The 25,421-nt window shown below is 39.6% G+C and overlaps 1 protein-coding gene and 1 long non-coding RNA gene across 5 annotated transcripts in view; one reads left to right on the forward strand and one right to left on the reverse strand.

The window, feature by feature from the left end:
* The window catches only part of LOC117549321 (A disintegrin and metalloproteinase with thrombospondin motifs 7), an 86,434-nt gene that overhangs the window by 56,402 nt on the left and 4,611 nt on the right, over positions 1-25,421 (reverse strand). For 2 of the 4 annotated variants that reach the window (XR_004569460.1, XM_034221128.1), the window contains exons 3-8: positions 16,243-16,426; positions 15,226-15,422; positions 12,583-12,666; positions 11,356-11,480; positions 9,971-10,120; positions 3,516-3,659 (exon numbers count right to left, since the gene is read on the reverse strand). Coding sequence is in view for 3 of the 4 variants with exons in the window: in XM_034221128.1 (XP_034077019.1) it covers positions 3,516-3,659; positions 9,971-10,120; positions 11,356-11,480; positions 12,583-12,666; positions 15,226-15,422; positions 16,243-16,426 (884 nt within the window). In the remaining variant the exon portion in view is untranslated. The remainder of the gene's footprint in view (positions 1-3,515; positions 3,660-9,970; positions 10,121-11,355; positions 11,481-12,582; positions 12,667-15,225; positions 15,423-16,242; positions 16,427-25,421) is intronic. The other 2 variants (XM_034221129.1, XM_034221130.1) reach the window with 2 other exon arrangements.
* LOC117549327 lies at positions 7,728-10,403 on the forward strand. Its single transcript, XR_004569461.1, has 2 exons — positions 7,728-7,819; positions 9,960-10,403. It is a non-coding gene; the product is annotated as an uncharacterized LOC117549327 (long non-coding RNA).

A 25,421-nucleotide genomic window follows, 5' to 3' on the forward strand; every position in this document is an offset into this window, starting at 1 on the left:
TAGGAACGGGTTTTCGAATGTTATACCCGCCGTCTGTGTCGGAAAAAAGGTATGAAACTGATGTGAATTGATTTGGTGAATGAAAAGTTGAATGCGCTTTTTATTGTCACCGGTCTTTTTATGAGGAAATACCTCTAAATTCTATCGGGAGATTTTAAAATGTCACAACTGAATTGGGTAGTTGAAATGAAAACATTTTGGTAATAAATGTAAGACTGTGAATTAAAGTTTCATATTTGAACATGATCACAGCACCATATTTTTTAGTATGATTATAATGTTGTAAAGAGAGAAGGTAAAAACCATGTATTAGTTTGGACCTATTTTTCTTCAAATAAACTGAATCCCACCTGTTGGACTGGGATAATTTAAAAGACACCTGTGCTCTCCTCTCCTGCGTCAAAGGTAAGATTGCACCCTGCCACACACACTTAGGTAGGAGCACACTCCATTTACTGATATCAAAATCCTTCGGGATCCCTTAAACAGATTAAAAAAGAGTTGTCTGAATTGAAACCGCAGTTAATTGAACCTAGGTTCTTCGGGAAGTTAATAGAGGTGAGATCTTGCTGACGTTGGTGGATCTGAGCCAAGCAGCAACCTTACATAGACTCAATAACTTCGGAAAGGTCAATTAGTAGGTCAGAGAAATTTACCAGAATAAATTATCAGGACCTCTCCGACTCTAAACACAAGATATAGATAACCTGCACAGGTGGTCCTTCATTATGCATTACGATAAAAAGGTTATGTTGGATTTACATTAAGTGTAAATGTGACATTTTACACAAAAGCACCATGTTGTGATTACTGTGAATCTGTGTAACGAGGCCACCTGGAAGAAGTCACAATTTCAAAAGAACCTTCTGCGGTTATTGTTTTCTTGCAATTTGAAGGCTGCTAACAGAGTGCAGATTTACCTTGAATTATATCATGACAACAACATGGCCTTTCTACACATTCAGCAGACAAAGAACAGTACTATAATTACAGTAGTGTATACAACATAAATATCACTCTCTTTAGCTGCTAAAGCCTCACTGAGTTCACCAGCTGAACACTAACTGAGTATTTGTAGAAAAAATATGGGGAAATGCAGTCAGGTGATAATTGTTAAAAACAAATTCATTTCAGCCATTATTAATATAGAGAATGATTATAGCAGCTTTAAGGAGAAATTACTGCATGAATAATACACTGTAAAATGAGGAACAGAGTCCGACCAACTTGTGTTTGTGTTAACCTAAAAATATCTAGATATATATCAGATTTAAAGATATGGAGGCTTATTGTTTGGCACTTAACAACAAAATCATTTATTTGGGATAACTTCACACTGGTAATTGAGCAGCAGCAATTAAAATCTTCTCCATGAGTGCCTCCAGACTAAAACGCAGCTCAGAGGGTAAATTAGGTCTTATTACGGTATTTGTCAGAGACAGATTTCCCGGAAATGTTTATGATGATTAATTAACTATGTCCCTGCATCCATTCATCTCAAACGAAATGTATTAATAATAATTATTAGCCTTGATGAAATATGCCATGTTACAGTATGTGTAAGATGTCCTCAGGCTATTTGTGTGTGTTTGTGTCAAATTTCAGGGAATCATCCTCTGGACATTCAAGGGTGTCTTGTGTTCTTATAAGTAGCCCATCTATGTGATAATATCTAAACCACTCCACTGAGTGTGACCCTCAACATTCTACATAAAATAACACCTACGGACCCGACCTCTGAAGCAGCGTGAGCAGTGGAGGCCTCCGGGACAACCAGAGCCAAAGATACAATAGAAGCCTTGTCCTGCAGTCAGTGAAAGAGATGACACAGAGAAAATGAGTGGAGCGCTGCCGTTTAGCGCTACGAGATCAGAAGACCAATATCAGTAGTCCACTCTCAAAGGGTAGAAAACAATGAATTCAGATTAAGTGGTTTAGAAGAGGATGGCTAAATGAGCTGGTTTAAAGACAAGGATACGCCAACTGGGAGGGGGCTGGACGGGAAGAATGTTTAATCTCTTTTTTTTTAAATGGTCATTTGTCTCAGTCAGAATAAAAAAGGCCAGTCTTTTTAAAAATAATTGAAAGCATTGTAAAGCATTTTATCATAATGTAGAATAAGTTATTCAGGATTAAAAATGCATTTACAATAGCTATTTGTTGTCTGTTATCTGCTGTGCCATTTATTTTTAGGCAAGTTAGCAGCAGTAATAAACTCATTCATACCTGCGTCGCTAAACTTGACAAGAAAAATGTGTCAGCCTCTCTGGCAGTTCAGCCAATTCCTTTAACAAAAAACACATGCGTGGGAAATGGTAGCTGTAAGTGTGGACATAACTCTCTATTGTCTCCTTTATAATAACCATCACCCAGACACTCTCACAACAACACAAACCAGTAGCTTTTGTGTAACACCCTCTCATAAGTGTAAATATCGCCCTGCAGCTCTTTTCTTCTCCACAGTGAAGTCAAGGAGCTACAATGCTGTCAAGTAGCAGAACACCCACTGAATGATTTCCAGATGCTTGGAGCTGTTGAGAAACTGGGGCAACTGTGGTGAAATATCTCAGACATTCAATACAGGTCTCGTTGGAGACAGAACCACAGTGCAAGTCTTTGAAAACAGCAGCTGACTGTATTACTGCCCACTCTGCAGCAGAACACTGAGCCTCTGGTCACACAGCATGTGGAAAAAAACATACACACTAAACAGAGCTGGGGCTATTTTTTCAACACAACCTCCCCAGCTTCCCGTTCCTTCCAACATACTGTAACCCCCCCCCCCCCCCCCACACACACATATTTAAGTTGCACTCAAACGCTGCTCCACAAGGTTAAAGATTTCCATGATCTAAAAATCCACACATAAATCTACCTACTGCTCGTCTCCCACTTAGATGACAAACGTGGGAAAATAAATGCACCAGTTGACATTGCTGAAGCTTGACTTCTCCTCAGACTAAAAGGAGTATTACATTCAGAGCACATACAAAGACTCCCTCAGCCGCAGACTGAGCAATCCTTTGTACCTGTAGCCATTACGCTCCACCATCAATGATTCAACCCAGCTTCAGAGCCTAATAACGGGAATGTTATGTACTATAATGTTCAGGCTATTGTTGATATTTTATTTATACTGTTATTGTTATTTAAATGATTTATTTGGGATTCTTAGGTATCCTTGTGTGAACCTCTGTAATCCTTTGTTTCAAACGTATTCCTGCTGTTGAAAAAGTTCCACTTGAGGTATAGTACTCTATAGAAGCCATCATTTTCTTTCAAATTGAACCTAAGAGAGGAATATGAAGGTCATCTAGACATGTATAGAACTTCAAGTAGCACATAAACTCTTTCTTTCCACACAGAGCACACATATATATTTACTGTATACGATGGCCTTTGCAACTTTAACATACATTTATTAAAGTTTTGGGCAGAGAAAACTTTGAAAGAAACACACGATCTAAGTCAAACTTCAGACAGCAGTGTAGTAATGCATCATGGGTAACACTCACTCTAGGAAGCGGGTGATATACTGGCGGCTGCAGCGGGACCACCTGGGCATGGAGGTGCCGTACAGGAGCTGTGGAGACATGACGAAAGGTCGTTTCCCAATGGGTTCACAGTCATTACCGTTGCCATCATGCTGAATCCCAAAGCTGTGAGAAAAAAAAAATCCAACAGAGAGGGTAATTAAAGTCAGTAGATACAATGCATTACATGTACTTCAAGGAAAGGACTACAACAAACAAAGACTGTACATACGTCTTTCTGTGAATCGCATAATTGCTCAAGCTGAGATTACAACCCTTATCTATTGTCCTGCAGGTGCAGGTGTCCTGCAGTGCTGAGCGACAGAGGCATAACAGATTGAACAATGTGGTCACAGCAGGGATACAAAATAAATAAAAATGTAAACAGATTGTCCACATTCTCTTTCAAGGTAGATATCAAAGCAGTGAGAAAAACAACTGCGGTAAGATTAATTAAGCTGATTCTACCAATGACTTAAAAATAAGCCATTTGTGAGGGATATATAAAAAAATCCCTGTTTCAACAGATAACATTGGAGCCTGCGTCTGCTCTGCTGTTCTGCTGATGATCTTGAACAACACTTTATGCACACAGAATATCCGCTTATGAATGGATTTCAGCATGAACAAGACATAATGCAAACTATACATGAACAAAGAAGTGAATTTTAACGTAAAATAAACATACATTCTCATGTTTTGTGTGAACATTTCATTCAATAACAAGTTAACATTATGCTTGTTTTCACCGCATTTGAAATGTTTTCGGGGAATACGGTAACATTATCATGATCAACATTAGCTAGGAACCATTAGCTAAAATGACAATTGCAGGAATTTATTATCACCTGTGTAACTTAACTGTGTAACAACTAAATACAACATATCGTTAATCTATTGATCTTTTTAGCATCTAGTTAATTAGCCTTTGCTTTTTTATGCCACAGGATTGTGTACTGTAATTCATATTATGTATACATATATTTCTTCTTTGAATGCTGACATTTTGGCTGTCCATATTTGAAACAAATAAATGGGACCATTGAGTTTGGCTAACGCTTATGTGTGGCAGTCGTAATAAAAGTGAGACAGTATCATTATTGACTTTTCTGGGTTTTTTACAATTATATTTCCAGACTAAGGACACCCATTTTATAATCAGGACATTCCTGGACAAACCTGAGTGAAAGGTCACAGTAGCTGAAAAAAAACCCACTGTTGTAGTTTCAGTGAATACATTTTCTCCCATAGGACAGACTGCTTGGTATTCACAGCAGCCTCTTTTCTGCCTAGCATTAGAAATAAATCTCTGTGAACATATACCGAGAACTGGCTGCCAATCATACACACGCATATGGTGAGGGTAGGTACGTCAGGCTCAGCCATAACAATCAAGATGTATATACAATAGCACAATGAACCACACACTGTTTTCATTGATTGAGAACAAATTGAATCGGTCTGAGAAGAATGGGCCTATGATTGCAAAGTGCATGTACAAATGGTAGATGGATAGATGCAGTACATGAGAAAATTAGCGCAGATGTAATGAAAGGTAAACGTCTAATTTCTTTGGACTATAGATTGTCTGTTTGAATTCTGTATGTGCCATTTACAGTTATCGTTATTCCTCACATTAATGTAATTATAATTATGAGTTTTCATTAGTTTAATCAGTGGCGAACCGTCAGGGCCTTCAAGGTATTCAGAGAATACCCTGGAACACTCAGATAAAACAAACAAAACATTGATTTAATTATATAAATAAAATGTATATACAATGAATAAATGAGAATCGTATCTGTGTTGTTGATCTGTAATATTACAGTGTTACATTGATTTGTTTGTCCTTCTCGGACCATAAACTACCCATTTCAGTGGTTTTGTGTTAGAAAATAAAGCAACCAATCAGATGTTGTTCTGGGTCTCTGGGTAGAATATCCTTCAACCAAGGTATTCTACATCCTTGATAGAATGCCCTGGCCGTTGCACTGAATGAGAGCGTACGTTTGGACTGACAGTTTGATCAACCAATCATATATTTGTAGCCAATGGGCGTATTCTTTCAGAGTTTCCCTCGGTTCCAGGGTACTCTAGATTCGGCCCGCTAGTTAACTGGCTCGAGACAGAGGATCTATGAATGCGAGAGTGGCGGTTCTACGGGGTGGCACGGGGTGGCAGCTGCCACCTCAGAAAAAGGCCTTGCCACCCCAGCTGCATTTAGCTGCATCGGACATTTATGAGAGAAAATCTCTAATGTCCGAATGCAAGTGAATGCAGCACAAGACGCGAGCCTTGTAACCCCTCCCCCGGCCCTGGTGCGAGCGTGGAAATGGCTTAGCCCCACCTTAGCCCCACCATGAAAAATGATGTTAAAGTAAGCAAAATAAAGTCCGCCAACTCGCGGAGTAAATTGCACAGACAGCAGTTAGTCAGATTGATTTCAGTAGCCACTTGCCTGGAAATACCGAAGACCAGAAACGGTTTTGAAAACTTTTGTCACGTAGTGATCGTCTTCTCAATAGAACATCTTTGATAATGTCTTCTGGCCAATCAGAATCAAGATAACGGCGTGGTGTTGTTGCAGGAAGTCCCGACGGAGAATACTTTTGCTGTAGTACATCTCTATATACATCGATACAACATTACGTGTTGATAGAAATCAACACGTAATGAAATAAGACCCCACGGTTTGATGATTGATAGGTGTGTGGGCTGTCTTTCATTTTGACACAGAACAATGGGGGCTATCCACCCTTATCCACCATGTAAAGTCATTCACAGCCTCTTCCCTCTTCTCTCTGTGAGGAACAGCAGGTTCAGCTTTCAGAACAAAGTAACACAAAACTAAAATAGCATTCATTTTTTTAAATATGTCGTGGAGTAATAGATGTATTTATTTTCTTGTCTAGAGAGTACCAGAATGTGTATTTTATGTTAGTATTTCAAAAAATCTCCTGGGGGAGAATCCCCCCAGACCCCCCTGCAGGGGTTGGGCTTTCAGCATGTCAACTCTTTCACTTGTGGAGAAATTGCAGGATTGGCTTCAGGTCACCCTTTTTATTTACTACAAGACAAATGTGCCTTTTTATTTCATACAGTTCAATTTGGATTGAGACAGGGAAATAATCTAAACCTCACGCATGGCGTTTCACTGTCAAGGGGAGCGTGTATGTAATTACATTGCAAATACTGACTTGAGCTCCACCACTGTATGGGTTAGCCCTACCATAGTTTACCCAACACAAATACTCTGTTTGCGGTCTACAATGACAGAGAAGAGCCTGTCAAGTTTGGCTGTACTCAGCATTGAATCAAAACGCACCATAGCTTTAAATCTTAATAAGTGAGGCGTTTTGCTGATCAAGATGGTAATCGCCACATTGGGGGGGGGGGGGGGGGGGGGGGGTGTCTACAGAAGGTCCAGTTGTGATAGGGTTCGCCACTGAGTTTGAGTTTAATCCAAGCAGAACCGGTAGCTAACAAGGGCAAGGTCATGTACTTTCAAATAAAATGAACCAATCAACAATAGAAAACAATTAAATACTCTAATAGGTGATTCAGAATATGATTTGTAAGAGAGGTTTTTAAGCTCCACCCCAGTTTTAAGGTTAAGGTTGGCTTTTGTTTGATGCATTGTTTTTGTTCCTTTATGAAAAGCTTTTGTCCTTTTTTGTTAACATTCTATTAGTTTATCCTCTAATTATGAAGTCTGTTGTGGAGACATTCAAGGAAAATAATGAATGATTCCTTAGCAGTAGTACTTAAAAGGCTGGAATAATTGTGATAACATAGCAGCAATGAGCAGCAATGAGAGAGTACCCGGCATAATAAGCATACTATTCTTCAGCTGATGAAATATTTTAGGTGCGTATCATTTTACGTAATTAATCATATATTTTCGATTATAAGGAGTAGAAATATGATTCAGATATCCGCGGAATCGCTGGAAGAGTAGCTTTCCAGCGGTATCTCCTGTGAGACTGAAACCAGGGCACATCAGCCAATATGGCCGCTCAACGCATGGTCTGAAATGACCAATGGACATCGAGAAATCACTAAGGGCCTACCCACCAAGTAAAAAAAAACATAAACCACGTGTCTCCCATCAGTTTACGTTTGTGAGGAGAGAGAGACAGAGGAAATGGCTAAAACTTTACAGTTGCCGACTTCGCCAGAGATTTTTTTCGCTAGCAGCAGTGAAGATAGAGCCTCAGAACCTGAAGTCTTCGACTCTTCTGAAGAAGAAGAATACTTGACAACAACAAGGATCCATTTGGACATGGGTAAGTGTAAATATTACAGTAATAGTGTACTGGCAATGTGTGGGGAATACCGCGAAAATGAACAATAGGTTTATTGATATATATTTTTTATCGATAGTCATGAACTTTTTATTGGGACAAAATAGACTCTCCATTAGCAAACGTTTACTCTGTGTTAACGTTATTTTGGTGTGTAAAAGTGAGATTACATGTGTAGAGGATTAAATTAATCATTTATTCGTCCCACAACGGAGACATTTACAGTGACATGTTTTTGCCATCGATTATGTTATCATACTGTTCTGTACAAATGATACTTTGTCATAGATTTATTTATATGTGTGCCTGTTATTATTTTACCGTCCTGTACAGATGAGACTTTGTAATCAGATGTAGCCTATGTATATGTGTGTCTGTGATTTTATATTGAATGTAAAGTAACTGGAAATACCTGTGTGAGTGAGAGAGAGAGAGAGAGAGAGAGAGAGAGAGAGAGAGAGAGAGAGAGAGAGAGAGAGAGAGAGGAGAGAGGAGCTCTTCCCAACGTCCAAGCAGCCAAGACAGCAGACCAGCATCCTCAGCTGCCTCCCCTATGCTCCACGCAGTTTGAGAGAGAGGAGAGAGAGCGAGAAGAGAGTTAGAGAGTAGAGAAGAGAGAGAGGAGAGACGTGAGTCGATCTTATGCGCCGAGTAGAGCGTAAAATGATGGAGAGGCAGGGAATAATCGATCGGATAGAAGGAGATCGTGGAAGAGATATTCTACTGAGTCCAGCGAGACCTCCTCTCTCAACCTCCCCCCGCCACATCCCACCAAGGCACCACATCACTACAGCTGCCTCCACCTCCATCTGCTGCTGCCACCAGGTCAAGATACACCTCCGCACAAAGGCTCCACCACAGCCATCACTTTCAACCCAGCCAGCAAGGAGGTCTCGTATAGCACTTGTACACCCCACCTACACAGCAGCCCATGCACCATCAACTCCCCATCGCACAGCAGCCAACCAACTGTCTTTGGAAGACAGACAAAGACCTTGACACTGTCTTGACATTTATAATGAATAGTTGGTTGAAAGTTCTGATGTTCAATATTGTAAATAGTTAGATTTTCCAGTTTCTTATATTTATATAAATAGTTGGTTGAAAAAAAAGGTTGAATGCTCAATTTGTATTTGTACACATCACATGAACCTTAGTATGTAATATGAAGTCATTATTCAGTCCTGATGTATCTCAGTCCCTGCTGTGGTGAAAGTAGAGTGATAAACACCTATTTTACTCAAAATTCAAATTTAATTTTTTTAATTTTAGACATGAATAACACATTTATATACAGTGTAATTCAAATATTCCACTGCTTTTGTGATCCTAAGACTTTGGTAACCAAATCTAAAACACCAAAACAATTCGATCACATGAGTAAATTTGTGTTTTCATAAGAGTTTTGAAGATTTTCCGAAAATCGGATGTCAAATTTTAAGCTTTTGAGCTACTTATCTCATCAAACAGTGCTCTAAGGTGAGTAATTTGCATATATAGCAATACCAGAGATTGTCCTGAACATTTTGATATGTAACACATGGGGTGCCATGTTAGAAGAAATACATTTAAAAGGTGATTTAAGAAAACATCTAAAAATCGAGAAAATACCCTTAGACTCCAGAGGGTTAATTCAGGCTGCTTTTCTTCATGTCTGCCTGAAATAAATGTGTTGTTTCAAAAACTACGTAGACATTTTAAGTGGTGAATCTTTAGGAGTTTAGTTTTTTATTTGCTGTGCCACATACAGTAGGACAGCTTATGGGTGAACAGTAATGTATATTGATGGAATCATTTGAGTTAAATGGAAACATATCATCATCAAGTGATCACAGGGGGTTGTTTTCTTAGTTTTCCCTTGCCGATTACTCGCCTAAATGAACATAAAGCAGAACATTCAAATGTGTGTGTTTATTGTATGTAACAAACTCAAAGCGACTTTAAATTACCTTGAAGCAGGCCGCTGTTGTATGACTGTTGTGATTGTGTGTTTTAAAATTGTCTCTAACTGTGCTGTTACCATTCTTGGGCCAGGACTCTCTTGAAAAATAGATTTTTAATCTCAATGAGACCTATCCTGGTAAATAAAGGTATAATAAAAATAAAATGTGTGTGTGTGCAGTGAAACCGTACTTGTGTCCCAGCTCATGAGCGACGGTGAAGGCCAGAGGGAGGCCGGTGTCCTCGCTGATGCTGCAGCTGCGATGCGACTGACACATCCCCGCCACATGGGACAGGCCCAGCGTCTCACAGGGCATGTTGATGGACGCACAGATGTCCTTCCTGTGAAGAACGGAGTGTGTCAGATGTCATTTTATTTAAAAAGGCAAAATGAGGGACGATGCATTGGAAATCTAAATTATACAATGATGGAAAACAGATACTGATTTGGGAGGTGATAAACGACTGGAGAGTGTTGGTGGGAAACAAAAGACAAACATCTGCTGCAGACTGTTTATTACTGTTATTATCTAATCAATGTTACAATTATATTAATTATAGCTGTAAACAAGCCATCTTTTGGGTGATAAAAATGTAATAAAATCTTGTTAAATAATAAATAAAACTACTGACTGTATTTTTCAAAGTTATTGAAAAACGTCAAAGAAACATTTTCTTTAAATTAGTTCTTTAATATTTAAAACCTGAATGCAAACACAATTTAAATACTGGACAGAAAATAACCTCCCAACACTGAATTTCCTTACATATTTTTTAACAATTAGCTTCTTGTCTTTGAACTTTATTATAGAAAGATTGTTATATTAAATTATTAATATGTTTGACATTACTTTGAAGTTCATAGATACGCTAAATATAAAAAATATAAATGGGATAACCAATCAATTGGACCCTCTGTAAGAAACTTGTAAGGTACACCTACATTTTAAGATAGGATAGAGTGATAAATAAATCTATCTTTAGGGAAGAAGTGAATCACGAGGTAAAACAGGTGAAATCAGAAATGATCTTTTATCTGTAAAAAAATTCTAAAGACTGCAAGGCTAACTTATTTGTCAAGCATACTTTAAACGAAGGTTTTACAATTTAAAAGGAAAAAGAACAGAAGAAAACGTACATTTTTCTGAGACAAAAGTATATATTTTTTGTATTCCTTTTGTACTGCAAATGTTTTCCTCTCAAAAACAGTTTGAAAGGTTTTTCCTGTACTAATGAGCCACATCGACCTTCATTGGAGAATTCTTTAGTAAATGCATGAGAGTCCAGTGTTTGTTTTCTTTTTATTTCACCGCAGTTGCTCTATTGAGGCATTTGGGACTTGACTATCAATCTGTTAACTTCATCGACAAATGTTAGATGTCAAATGAAAAAGACAACAATATATGATTGTTTGTGATATAAGGCATGGAGCTTTCATTATTCTCTCGTCAACTGTCTAGATCAGAAAATCAATATGTGCTCCGGGAAGATGTAAAACAGCTACAGTTTCGACTCTTGGGAGACCATGGATTATGTGCGATTGAGAGTGACATTTGGTGCGTTGAGTTTCTATTCACCTTGTTAGCAGAACTGCTACGTCGTGGTGGAGCGGGTGTTCCTCTCCTTTCATGTTTAGTTTCTTCTGCCACTTACAGAAGCTGTTCAAGCTGTTGTCAGCATGGTGTGTAATCTTTAAGTCATCCTGTTATCAACATGTCATGTGGAGATGAAGGGAGGGGAAGTTAAAGTCAACAGGTTCAGAATTCACAGTGCAAAGCATAGAGAAAAATATAGGCTCAGTTTTATGGAACATATAAGATAATTGAAATTGCCCCATCTCTGCCATTACAGTATATGCAGCCTTTAAGTGAAACCTAGTTGGCCCTAATAACAGACATTCAGACACATGTCAACAAATGAAAAAGAAAGTGGTTTTGTTGAGCTTATTTGCTCAGTTCACATCTAAATCTCATGGTCTGCTGCTGTGAAGGACAATACAGGAAACATTGACAGCTGCTAACTATTTGAAAGCAGAAATTAGTTGAACCCTTTTGCCTTTTATTAGTCTCGAAGAAATAATTAACACAAAAATGTAACTGTGAAAGTATCTGCGCTGTGATGTATTTTCCTCCGCTTTGCATTTAGGCTCTAGCTTTTCATTACAATTCAAATAATAAAGTTTTAGAAGGAAACGTTTTTGACATTTTGGGGGATATCCGTCTTGCCACAAGTAAGATGTGAAGATGGATACCACTCTCATGTCTGCACGATAAATACAGTTTGAATCTAGAGCCAGCAGCCGGTTAGCAGCATAACGACTAGAAACAGGGGGGAATAGCAAGCCTGGCTCTGCCCACAGTTAATCCAATCTGCCTCCTAAAGCACACTATGTTTTATAATGTTTGCTTGTTTCGAGTAAAAAGCAGAGTAATGAAGTAACAGTTTATGGGGCGGTGTAGGCATCTCTGGTGTTTGCCTGGCAGACAACAATTCAGGAGGTTACTGAGCATCGACACGTAATCCCCCTTAACATCGTAAAGTGTGTTTTTTTCTCTTCATAATTTCAACAAATTAGATTAGAGGTGCTGATGAACTCTGACTCTACTACATAGTTTAGGATTAGACTTTGTGGCCGTGTTGCAAGTCATTCATATAAGTTACCTGTTAGTTTAAAATAATAATTTTAAGCTTTATTATATTTAAAGTAACAGCCCACTAACTATGCCTTTAATGAATAAAGCTTATTCCATTTTTTAAATTCTGAAATGACTTACATTTCATCATAAAAACAAAAAATGTTTTACCTCATCCTGCTCCAGTAGTATGAGTCGAACCACCACAATGTTGATTGCGTTTCCAATACTGGGATCTCTGAACAGACCCGCCACCTGAAGGAGAAAAAAACACTAGTTTTTTACAGTTCTTATTCTTCGCTCCCACAGCATAGGGCATATCAAAAGTATTCTATATACAGTATAAAGGCTGCTGATACGTACTTATTATAGCAATAATGTAACTATTATTTAAGATAAGATGAATTTAAGTTGCTGTTGTAAGTCATGTGGAACATCTTGGGTTTATCAGAACATTTCAAAATGTAATATTAAATAAAAGACACATTCATTATATAACTCCCTTGTACAAACACTCGACCCTCTGATATTGGGCGAAGTAAACGGACCTTAAGGTTCAACACAGTGCATCTAAAGCATAGATTCAACCTCTTAAGATAACATTTGTTCACATTAGACATTTGTTCATTAGGCATTAAAATGCATGAAGCTCAAGCTTTCTGTCTTCATTTCAACACAACAAATGTCTTATTCAATGCAGAAGTATTTCACAGTTTGGCTTAAGCTAATGTGATGCTGGACTAATCATTGAAGAAAGTGCTTATAAAGATGGATGAGTTCAATTTAGAGTCGTAAAACTGCAAACAATTGATGCCAAGGAGCAAGAGAGACATTTTAGTCTGCAATGGAATAACTGCAATTATGTATGGCTGCTTGAGTCTGATTAGAGTTGAGTTGTAGAAGCAACACTTCTACAACTCAACTCCAGAGGGGAGCATCCTGACTGGCTGCATCATTTCTTGTAAATGCACTGTTGGGAAACCTGTGACCTAAGTGTTTCATTCATTGCATAACTACTAGTAACATAACTACGTAGTTGTGTATAAGGGCAATCAATCTTTGAATCTTGCATTGAGATTCTTGCTGCCATCCAAAACGTCTACCCCTCAAACCTTCTCTGTTGTTACTGAGGCACTTCAAAATGAATAGCTTTGACAAACATGCAACGCTTTGCTTCATCAAAACTTTGTTTCAACTTTTCTCTTGTACAGTAGTGTTCAATTACAGATGTTTAGTAAACATATTATAGCGGATTCAACTTTGCAACACATTTTAACAGTACCCAATACGTTTGCTATCAGTCTATCTACGTCTTTCTATTGTTAATCGTTTCAATCAAAATAGAGCTGCAGCTATTTAAAGCCACAATGTGTTGTTGATTTAGCGTGTTTCCTCTCAAGCTGCTCAACATTTCCACTCAGTCTCAAAGGGTAAGTAATGCTTTTTTGACTTTTACTGCATCTTTTTTATGTCCATGTGATCTTAAGATTCAAGGCTTTATTGTCATGAGCACAGTAGCTACAGTGTATATGTGGCAATGAAAAACTTCAATCCCAGGCTCCTCCAACAATGCAACACGGAGTATACAGTATGTGCCTTGCTTGTATATGACTGTGATACATATCCCAAAGAAAAATCTATAAATAACTATAAGAATACCATGTGAAAGGAAGTTGGGAGCTATTTTTGTGAAAGAGCTTTCAATATGTTTCTACTGAGATTGACTCTCCTGGCTGTTACATGTGTGTAAATCATACCGCTGGGTGCACACAGTACAGAAATAATTCAAATGTATGCACGTCTTGTGAAGTTGATAGCTTGGAGACTGCGTCCGTGAGGAGACAATGGAGCAGCTGCCGGCCGCGGAAGAAGAAGAAGCTATTACTGATTGTTTGGGCAAGAGGTTGTTTCCCCTTGATCCTGTGCAAGATTGTTTCCATAAAAATGAATCGTTTGGGGCTTTAATGTTCAAAGCTGGAGTGTAGAGGACTCCAAATAATTACTATGAGAGGATGTGAGGAATAATGACTGCTTCATCTGTGTATTATTGTCTATTAAGTCTGTTAATCCACAGGCTTCTCGGTCACTCATTCCCTTTCCTGGTATCCTGTGGACCAGGCATGATTTTATTTGGGAAAAAACAATGTTTGTGCTAATCGATAACAGCCCAGGAGTCCATTTGCTTAACCCCGGGGCCCATGCTATGAGGCGGTAATAACATTGATTAGGAACGTGTTAGTTAATCCATCCGTTGTGTTACCTGGCACAGAGATGGAAACACAATCTGGTCTCAAACTGCAGAATTACTGTTGTTTAAACCTGATGTTGCTCTGCATTCAAAATATCTGGAAGGATCTTTTAATCATTTATTTAGTATTTTGTATAAATTCATAAATATACCGCAATAATAGGTTTTACAATTCATTTGTCTCATAATAATATTTGCTTATAAGTGCTAAATGCTGTGCGTGTGTCATCAATCTGGTGAATGCGTTTTTAGTTGTCTCTTGTATTATTTACTTGCAATGGTTGTTAAACTGTATCATGTATGTTTTTAAACAAAAGAAGGAGCCTTATTCCTTTGCTGATTTTTTCTCAAGTTGCATTGTAGCCATAGCAAGCAATCTTTTGTGTATTAAACTTCAGCACAGGCATGCAAATGTAAATAAATACTTAGACACCTGGTGAGAAGACTGACATATCTGTCGTCACTCTTCTCATATGACTCTCCCAGAATGACTGTGTGCATTGACAGAAGCGTGGGCAGTAATTGGGTTGAGATGAGTAAAAAGGCTATAATTAAGATATACCTACAATGTTCATGACAGCCAGGACATAGCTTTCCACAGCTTTGCTCCCATGATGCTCCACCATTTTAAGGTCGGCCACCACCAGCGTCTCCACCCACTTCTGTTTGCTGACTGAGCGGGGATGAATTCTCCTCCTCCTCTGCTGGCGGAGCTCCCACCGCTCCCGCTGCCTTTCAAAGTCTTCAAAACTCTGCTGTGATGCTGGAGTTCGTAGACAGAAATAGACAATATAAATGTATTCTATAAGTTTAAATGTGTATATATCTGTTTTTATTGGAACCAAAAACCTGCACATTACCTTTTTTATGTTTACTCATCTCATAATGTATTAAACTGATGCATAAGATTATCAGATGCTTGCATAAATAATAAACATTGGAATACATTTTACTCAAATGGTGTTTGCGTCTTGAAGGAAGAACAAAACCTGAAAGAACACACTTTTTAGTAGCAAATTCATGGAATTAATCATGTAATATAATATGCGATTCAGCATGAAAACCTAAGAACTACTAAGAAAATACAAATTTAGATTTTTCTTTAATAACTGTCTATTGCTTTATGTTATTAAACTACGTGATATACACATACATCTGCATTGAATCATTTACGGGGCAAAGGTACATCTCTTATAATCTACTCTTAAACTCAAAGCACATTTTTCTGATCTCATTCCAGGATTCTCAATTATCTTTTCGCCGCAGTCGAACCCACTCAAAATTGTAAGTAGATGATTTATAAATGACTTAAGTTTGATGTTTTTCTTCTCCTGACCTCTGCAGATTATTAGCCAGTGCCAAGAACACCATTCATCAGTCCTATCCTCATCATTCAGTACATAGAGTCTGTAATCAGTGGAGCATAAGGAAGGCTACTTATACTGAAGGATTCTCATGTGCCATCTCACTGGATGGTATATGTCAGTTTCAAGAAACACACTTTGAGGTATTATTAGGTTTGAATATGGTGTTACTTTGCATTAGATTGCTTAGCGTGTGCAGTGATACAAGAATGAACTCACCTTTGATTCCACAGGTACCGTTGAGAGCTTGTTTCCCTGAGATGGGCTGTACCACTGGACTCCAGGAGGGGGGGGACGCATGGCGTTTGTAGACGGCATGGGCCTGAGTTGCTGACGTGTCATCGCTCGACTTCTCCAGAGGCTGAATAAAAAACTCTTCATCAGACAACCTGAACAATCCTGTCTGAAGAAAAAAAAAAGATGCAGGTCAGTTCACTTCATCTGGTTAAAATGAGCTATGCATGCACCCAAAAATAGATTAGCATTTCAACAGCCCTTTCAAGCAAAACCATTTACCGATTGACCATTTACTGTAATTTGACCTTTTTTTAACAATAGACACGCAACTAGTGGGCAAATGGTAAAATACTGCCTTACTGAAGAGGTGCAAAGATTGGTGGATTACACATTACATTACATGTCACTTGTTAGACGCTTTTATCCAAAGTGACTTACATACTCAATACTGTGGGCAATCCCCACAGGAGAAATTTGGGGTGAAGCCCAGGGTCACACCGACATGCTGACTGCAGTGGGTTTTGAACCTGTGACCCCCTTATCCGAACACCAACGCACAACCCACTGCACCACACGCCTCCCACAAAAACGTACACGAATATGATCAAAGAAAATGAAGCTCTACGATATTCAATTACTTGTTATAAAGTTATATTTAAACAAAATGCAAAAACATTTTGAGGATCAAGGTTCTTAACTGTGGGAATGTGCTGCTTAAATAGCAGAAAATGTAATATCGGACACTTACAAGACACTTGAAGAGAGCACCCAGTGCTATAAAACATTATAATGACTGTTTTCTGATGTTTTATACACTTGTAATGAACAATTCACCAAGAATGAACCTCCAATATAATCGATAATGAAAATAAATGTCATTTGCAGCTGTACAACAACTATTTAACCCCCGACATTATAATATTTTGTACAGTGCAATATTCACGTGTGCAAATGTTTCCAATGTGGATATGCTGTTGTCCAAATAAATGTATTTGAAATGTGTTGTTACTGGGGTAACTATACTGTACACTTGGTGAGTATAAAGTTAGATTTTATATATATTATTTAGGTGGATTTACACACAGGCGAAGAGCTTTAGAATTATTGCAGTACAGGCTAATCTGAAACCTCCGCATATAACACGCATCACCAAGATAAGCAGTTCTGATTTCTGTAGTTGCCTTAGCCCAATGGGGATTCTGAAAAAAACTCTTTGAAATATGATATCCTAAGAGCAGCTGTTAGCAATATAATATATACCAATTCCAGTTTTTTATACAGTCTTATTTGTTGTAATGTTAAAAAGCCCACAACACTGACTTTGTCTTCAGCACACAAAAACAAGACCTATGGGAGCTTCCACTCAAACAGTCCTGATGTCTTAAACCTTCTGTAGACATCCAGGGCGCGACCCACACATGAGAAAGATCACGTCACATCAATTACTGCACCCTAAACCATGCTGGACCTGTGCCAAAACCAGATTCCAGTAGCCCCCCAAAAGCTTTTTCTGTTGACCATCCTCGCCCTATATTTAATACCTGTCAACCTTCTGTTCCCATTAACTCTCCTCGGCTGTCAAAGGTCAGACTTGCTGCTATGATTAACGTGTGACACCACATGGGGAAAGTAGAGCCACATACAGTCACATACAGTAACAAAGCTAACCCAGCTGTGTGGACATTTCTGTCCTCGTGTGGCCGGGGCCCGCTTTGAACAAATCTTGAAAATCTAGGAGCTGGGCGTGTCTGACAGCTTGGGGATTTTTTGCGACCAACACGACCAACAACCAATCACATGAATCTCCCGCCCCCGACATACAAGGCAAAAAAAAAACGGGGATTTTATGCGAGCAATATATATATATATATATAAACTCCCCAAACAGGCGAAAACCTACCAGTTTCACCCACTGTCTCTGCCACCTCCCTCCATGCCTGGTTCCTCCGGTTTGTATCCCGGTAAATAGTCTGGTCGTAAAGAACCGGGTGATTTGCTACCGTAATTTCTCGTTTGGAATATGAGGAAATGAACTGCGGCTCTGGTTCTCCCAGCTTGCACGCGGTTTGATTGGCTAGCGCTTGAAATGTCAGATTTGCATAAACGGATCTGATTGGCTGTCGCTTCCAGCTCAGCCTCAAAAGTTGAACATTGTTCAACTTTGGAATCCTGAACATCCTGGAAATCCTGGAAATCTTCGCCTCGCCCCCCCACAATGCAGTTCGGCGACAAGCGAGGGAAAGTGACGTCATCCCCAAAGCTGCTGTGTGGACGGGCCTCTCGGCCCGTCCACACAGCAGCTTTTGGCGATTTGTCCACCGCTTCCAGCGCGTCTCCGCCCATTGACTTTGAATGGGGATGACGTCACTTTCCCTCGCTTGTCGCCGAACTGCATTGTGGGGGGGCGAGGCGAAGATTTCCAGGATTTCCAGGATGTTCAGGATTCCAAAGTTGAACAATGTTCAACTTTTGAGGCTGAGCTGGAAGCGACAGCCAATCAGATCCGTTTATGCAAATCTGACAGTTCAAGTGCTAGCCAATCAAACCGCGTGCAAGCTGGGAGAACGAGACCCGCAGTTCATTTCTATATTCCACAAAAATGGAGGAGAACTTAGTTATTGCGGTAGCAAATCACCCGGTTCTTTATGACCAGTCCCTATTTACTTACCGGGATACAAACCGGAGGAACCAGGCATGGGGGGAGGTGGCAGAGACAGTGGGGGAAACTGGTAGGTTTTCGCTTGTTTGGGGATTTTATATCCAGTTTACTTCGTTGCTAGTTTACTTCGTTGCTAGCAAGCATAGACAGTATCATTAGCCAGCATGGAATGTAGCATAAAATAGCACCATAAACATTAATCTCATAAATGTTCAAAATGTTAAAAAAATAAATGTTCATCATAGCCCTTCCTATTTGACAATAGTGTAGAAGAACCGGGTTTTTTTGCTTTGTATGTCGGGGGCGGGATATTCATGTGATATTCATGTGATTGGTTGTTGGTCGCGAAATCCCCAAGCTGTCAGACACGCCCAGCTCCAGGATTTTCAAGATTTGGTCAAAGCTGCTGTCTGGACACATGCAACGCACTAGCAAGACGTTGATCGCAACTGCGCAGGTCTCGCTTGTCTCAAACAAGCCTACTGTCTGTCCACACCATATACAGTCTCGGCATATTTACTGCAGCTTCTCCAGCGGTTGGAGCTAAACGGAGCTGTCTCGCATGGTCCACACGAGACAGCTCCGTTTAGCTCCAACCGCTGGAGAAGCTGCAGTAAATATGCCGAGCCTGTGGCGCTGTAACTTCCTCCACAAAAGCAGCGAAGAAGCATAGTTGTCATGGTTGCCCTTCTGTTTATTCTCCGCGGTGGGGGCCGAGGGAACCGGGCAGAGTTTTTCAATCAAATACAATCAAATTAATGTTCCTCTTACATTCAATTCAAGCAAAGTGGTATTTCTTATGTTGCATATGAACAACATAACAAGCTATGTCTAGGTTTTTACTCAAGATGACTCATGCTTTTAGCATAAATACACAGGGGAAATGCAAACACGACTTTCACTGCTGTTATAAAGTAATCAGTCCACACGGGGGAACATATATTGCTGAAATACAGTCCAGGGCTGAGTTGTTAAGACTGCTTTCAGTTATGTGTCCTCTGCTCTGTAAACAACTGTCATCCTCGGACTCTGTTTGTCCGTGTGCTGCGAGTCTGTCCCTGCACCACCGTCAACAACACAAGCTCTACACCATTTATTCCACCAGGGACTCATTTGTTTCTTATTGTGTTTTATTAAGCCTGACCCAAACCTTGCAGGACTGTAGGATGTCACTGTATCAAGTTCAAGGTTCAAGGTTCAAGGTTCTTTATTTGTCATACGAACATAGCTACAGTGTAGTTATGTCGATGAAAATCTTAGGTCACAGGCTTCTCCAACAGTGCAACACAATAATACAGAAAAACAGAAAAATATAGTGCAAGTAAATATTAAAAAGTAAATCAAGGAATACATTATGATAGGGAATAAACATATTTTAGGGAGGGATAAATCAAATCCAGTGTATTTTCTTGCAGCTTCAACACAGAGTGTTTTCTTGTGGTTCAGGAACACAACACCACAACAAAAGTGTTAGCATAATTTTGTTTTATTAAAAAATGTTTTAAAATAAAAAAGAGAAGTATAATCATGTTAAATGTATTTTGCATCAACAGAATAAGATTGTACTCTTGTACTGTGGATATGGCTATACAATCTTTTGGATGTAAAAATACACAGGCTTGGTTTCCACGCTGATATTTGTTTGGCACTACAGTATAAGATGTCTGCTGCTTTTGTACACTAATTACATACATACTGTCTGTGCATATTTTGACCAATAAGAGTTTTTAAATGTTTAGGACACTTGGGATGTAATGATTATACAAATTCCTTACCGATTGTACTCATTTGCATGTTTTACTGTGCAGCCACATGTTTCCTATGATAACCGTTTTTAGATCCTGGGATTCCTAACCTCCTCAGTAATGGTCAGAAGGTTGTGATGGGAGTTGCTGTTCCACAGAGTGCATACCAAATACTCAATACCGACAGGGGTGTGTATTATCACTTATTACGCTTGTTTAGTTATGCAGATATGTCAGACTCTCTAATTACTAGTTATTAAAGCAAATAGGTATTTATTAGACTTCCAAAAGTTAAAGTAGTTATTTGATGGGGGTGATGTTTATGCCACTGTGTATGTGTGAATAAAGTTTGAATATTAGTTGGAGCACTTAATCTATGCAGGTCTAAAGCCATATTTACACATAAAGCAATCCTGCTTCAGAATCTTAACACAAACACACACTTATACAAACTCACATACACACACAACCTACTTTGGCAGATTTTCTGATCACACAACTGTCAGCTCTTCAACAACCAAGTGCATTTCTTCCGCTTCATACAAAAATTGTGCAGAAAGAAAACCGGCAAAACACAAAACCGTGCACAAAGAAACCTCAAAATAGATTGAATAAAAGTGCAGGTCTGTCTTTCCTCATCTGTCATCACAATTAATCTCATCACAATTAATCTCAAGAAAGATTATTCAGGACAATATTCCCTAATATTAAGAAAATCAATCAATAGAGTCTTTTATGGTCATAACTGGCTATAAAGGAAATGAATCCAGCTGATCATGTGTTATCTGCAGACCAGACTGAAGGAAAAAAGCCCAAAACAAGAAGCTGGCTGCTGCACTGGCCTGGCAGAGCATCACCAATGTACTGTACACTCACAGACCACTTCATTAAAAGGTTCCCTGTGGAGGTTAGGACCTCTAAAGCGCTGGTACTGTCTGTACAATCCTTCAAGTGATTTCACATTACGTCACTGATTAATTCAGCTGAAACTAAATCATTTTCCTGTTTCGTCAAATTTGTAAAATTATCATCTACGAATTCAGAGGAGAGTATTCATCGAAAAAGAAAACTGCTCTTTTTTTCGAGGAGTTCAGAAATGATCTTGTTTATTCAGAGAAACATGGCAAAAGCAAATCTCAAGTGAATGCATTAAGCTTCAGTGATCTATTATGCAATGCGGCATGAATTTATGCAATGCGGCATGAATTACAGCAATGCATCAAACACAGGGGAGAAGACGGCAAGCAAGTAAAGATGTATATGAAAAATGCAGGAAACAAATTGTTGTTGCAAAAATAAATTGACTTTGAAAATGTTATGCGAGTAAGGAAATGTATTCAACATGCTTGTTAGACATCCAGTACACACAGTGAGTTTTGCTGAAAATAAATGAAACGTGTATTTGTTTACAGGAAACCCCCTTGGGGCAGCTTTAAGCCTACCTGCTCCTTACAACAGCCAGCAACTCTCACAAATCATCCAGCTGTAGCCTAATGTGTGCTGACAGCATGCAGACATGGTCAAGGTTTTTGGTTTCTTTTCATTGTAACATCAGAGCTGGCGGATGTGCAATCTGGTGCAAGTTGCAATGATTCCAGCTTCTAAAAAGCAGCTTTCCTTAGGCGAGTGTTGGGCCGATGGCAATTAAAGATAGTAATAGCAGGATGTAGTAAGAAAAAACCTGTCACTGCTATTTGTGTTGGTGGAAATGCTTTGTGAAAAGTTAACAAAGCAAGGCCAGTCACATGTAAGCCAGGAGGAAGAACAAAAGTCTGTCCCAACAGTGTTGAGCAGAGGAGTATCTTTGAACACATAGAGCCTGGAAGCAGAGCGGACAGAGCGGCAGGAGGTCTGCTCTGCTACTGGCAGCTGAGACGTGATATGTGACAGTGCAGTTGGCAACTAATCACCATAAAATGAATGGACTAAGAGTGAGAAAACAATCCCCCCTGCCCTAAAACTTGCAGGAAAACACAGAAAGAGCAGCATGAATGCTCATCAAATGGGAATATATTAAAGGTCCCATGTCATGCTTTTCCAGTTATTTCCTCCCCCTGTGTGTTATGAAGGTTTTGATGTAAACGGTCTGCAAAGTCACAAACCCTCAAAGTACACCCTGTAGCGAGTACAACTCTAACACAGACAAGACCTGTCTATGCTGCCCCAGAACGCCTCGTTGGAGTATTCTCTTTTTCTTCCTGGGTACAGTGACGTGACTAGGGTTGGGAACCGAAACTCGGTTCCAGATGAGAACCGATAAGAAAATGCCGGGTACCGGGTACCCATACAAAATACACAATTTCGGTTCTGCTTAACGGTTCCTAAACGCGGTAGACCCTGTATTCCAGCGGGTCCGTCTGCACCGCGGTGCTGCGGTGACCCGGTGGAATACAGGGCGGACCTGGAGAATCACAGAACGGCCGGTCGTCAGCGGGCCGTTGACGGCCGGCTCGGTACGCTGACGGCCGGCACCGCCCTTCATTTTTTCAAACGGCATCATATAAATTGCGCTGACAGGCGACAGAGGTCCACAGTTGCCCCGCAGCGATGCTCCCCCGCCCTCCCGTAGACATTTCACGAGCTCAGTCACTTCATAACACCAAAGATAGGTCGCGGTAAACACTCTGAAGTGAGGCTCCACTACACTAAAAAAGAAAAAGAAAAGGCAAAGTGTAATGCCTGTTAATAGCTTGCCACAGGCATAGCTCAGTTAAAATAAAGCACAGCTATTGTGCAATACATTTGTATTGCATGTATATTTTTTAGTAACAATTTCAGTTAAAGCTTTTAAGAATAAATATATTGTTGTTATCTAAACGTTTGACCTCTTTATTTTACAATTTTGGAATCGAAACGGGGAATCGATAAGAACCGGAATCGATAAGCAGAACCGGAATCGAAATCGGAATCGATAAATTTCAAACGATACCCATCCCTAGACGTGACCATACCCAAATGGACCCATTGATCCAATCCGTGGAGCTCTTCACACACACACACTCTCTCAGCGGCGAAACTGTGACGCGCTGGGGGGGGGGTGCTAGTGGAGCCTCGCAGCGGCAAAAATGTGGAGCGCTTACACTGTAGGTGTAACACCGCGTTTGGGGGTGCGGCTGCTAGTGGAACCTCGCGATGGACGCTGTCTCGCAGACCGCACGCAGCAAGCAGGAGATTAACCGAGCACACACTGTCCGCTCCTCGGCACCCAGACCCCACGCAGCATTCTCATCTGTTTGTCATTACTGGTGTCATTTTCTGGTTGCTAACGCCATTGTAAAACATAAACACTGATGTTCTGCTGTAACGGTGGTGGACTCATCAGAACAGAGTGGGCGAGCTGACCAATCAGAGCACACTGGGCTCACGGGGGGGGTGGGGGGGGGGCAGGAGCTCCAACAAGCCGTTTAGGACAGAGCGTGAATACACATACTATACAGAGATGCTGTATGAGAAACCAATGTGAGTTTGGAACATTGAACAATGTAAATCTATTCTAGTAGACCTCAACAATGGAATTATGATCAGTAGAAATGGCCATGACATGGGACCTTTAAACTTCAAGAGTCTATGACATTATAGATGTCAACCCAATAAAGCTTCCTAAATATGCAGTCACATTTGCATGATTGATTTAAGGATAACCATCTGCAGAAGGTTGATAAGGCTCTACAGAAAGCACAAACCAAAAACTCAAAGTTTAGTTTCCTGTATATCTTTAAATCCATACCTAACTCTATTTATATTTCCAATTCCACAAATAGAACTTGCACAGGTGCACTATAAAGCACCCTTTGAGTTAATAACATCAGAGGCTTGTCTACCGTTCTTGAGGAAGGTTTCGATAAATGTCAAAACAGAATTCACCCTCAAGGAATTATAATTAAAAAAGCACCTTTATTTTCCTACTTGCTAAAGGCCGTGTTTGTTTACTTTAAAGTGGAGAGTGCGAGTCTAGAATTCAATAAATTCCCACCAGGGATGGCTTTACAGCTGAAAATGATCTAGCACACAGAGTATAAGCAGAGAACTATAGGGGGTTGTTCTAATGGGAATTTGGTCCACTTGAAGCAAAATGTTATTTTCTAAATTCACAAACATAAATCAATGTGCCATGTTGTTAAGTGGTCACGTCATAAGATTTTGGCATTTTCTTCTATATTGGACTAATGATATCGTAGAAATGGGGATAGGGGCGTCGGGTGACATGCTTTAAATTGAGTGTCAAATTTTCCAGAAAGGAGATTTTTCCATGTAAGCATCACAATAAAGTGATGAAGCTCTCTCAATAATTCTTATGTGTGTAATATGCAGTTTGAAAATATTAAATTGCTGTGTAATAACAAAATATAAGAACTACAGTACACACTGCATAAAGAATGGTTGTGAACCAAAAGTCACAGTGATGTATTTATGAATCAGTCGCTGTGAGATGGTGAGTGCGATTGCTACATGGAAATATCTTTATAGACCACACTTGATATGGAGCTTTTGTACTGCAGCATTTGATAACTCTTTGATTAAAAAATGGTCTATGATGAATTAAAAATCAAGTTATCTACTGGCAGTGTAAGAATTATTTCCCTTTATGACACATCTGCATTCGCAGAGGCAGCACTACATGAAAAGCTTGCTGCACGTCTTTAAATATGAGCTAGCAGATTGTGGCCTATCGTTAGATTACTGCTGAGATATTGCAAATGCACTGAAGGGAGTGTCAGTATGTTTTCCAACTTCAAAAATGATATGGTAAAAGTACT

The sequence above is a fragment of the Gymnodraco acuticeps genome, unplaced genomic scaffold, assembly GCF_902827175.1.
Source record: "Gymnodraco acuticeps unplaced genomic scaffold, fGymAcu1.1, whole genome shotgun sequence".
In the NCBI taxonomy this organism is placed as follows: Eukaryota; Metazoa; Chordata; class Actinopteri; order Perciformes; family Bathydraconidae; genus Gymnodraco; species Gymnodraco acuticeps.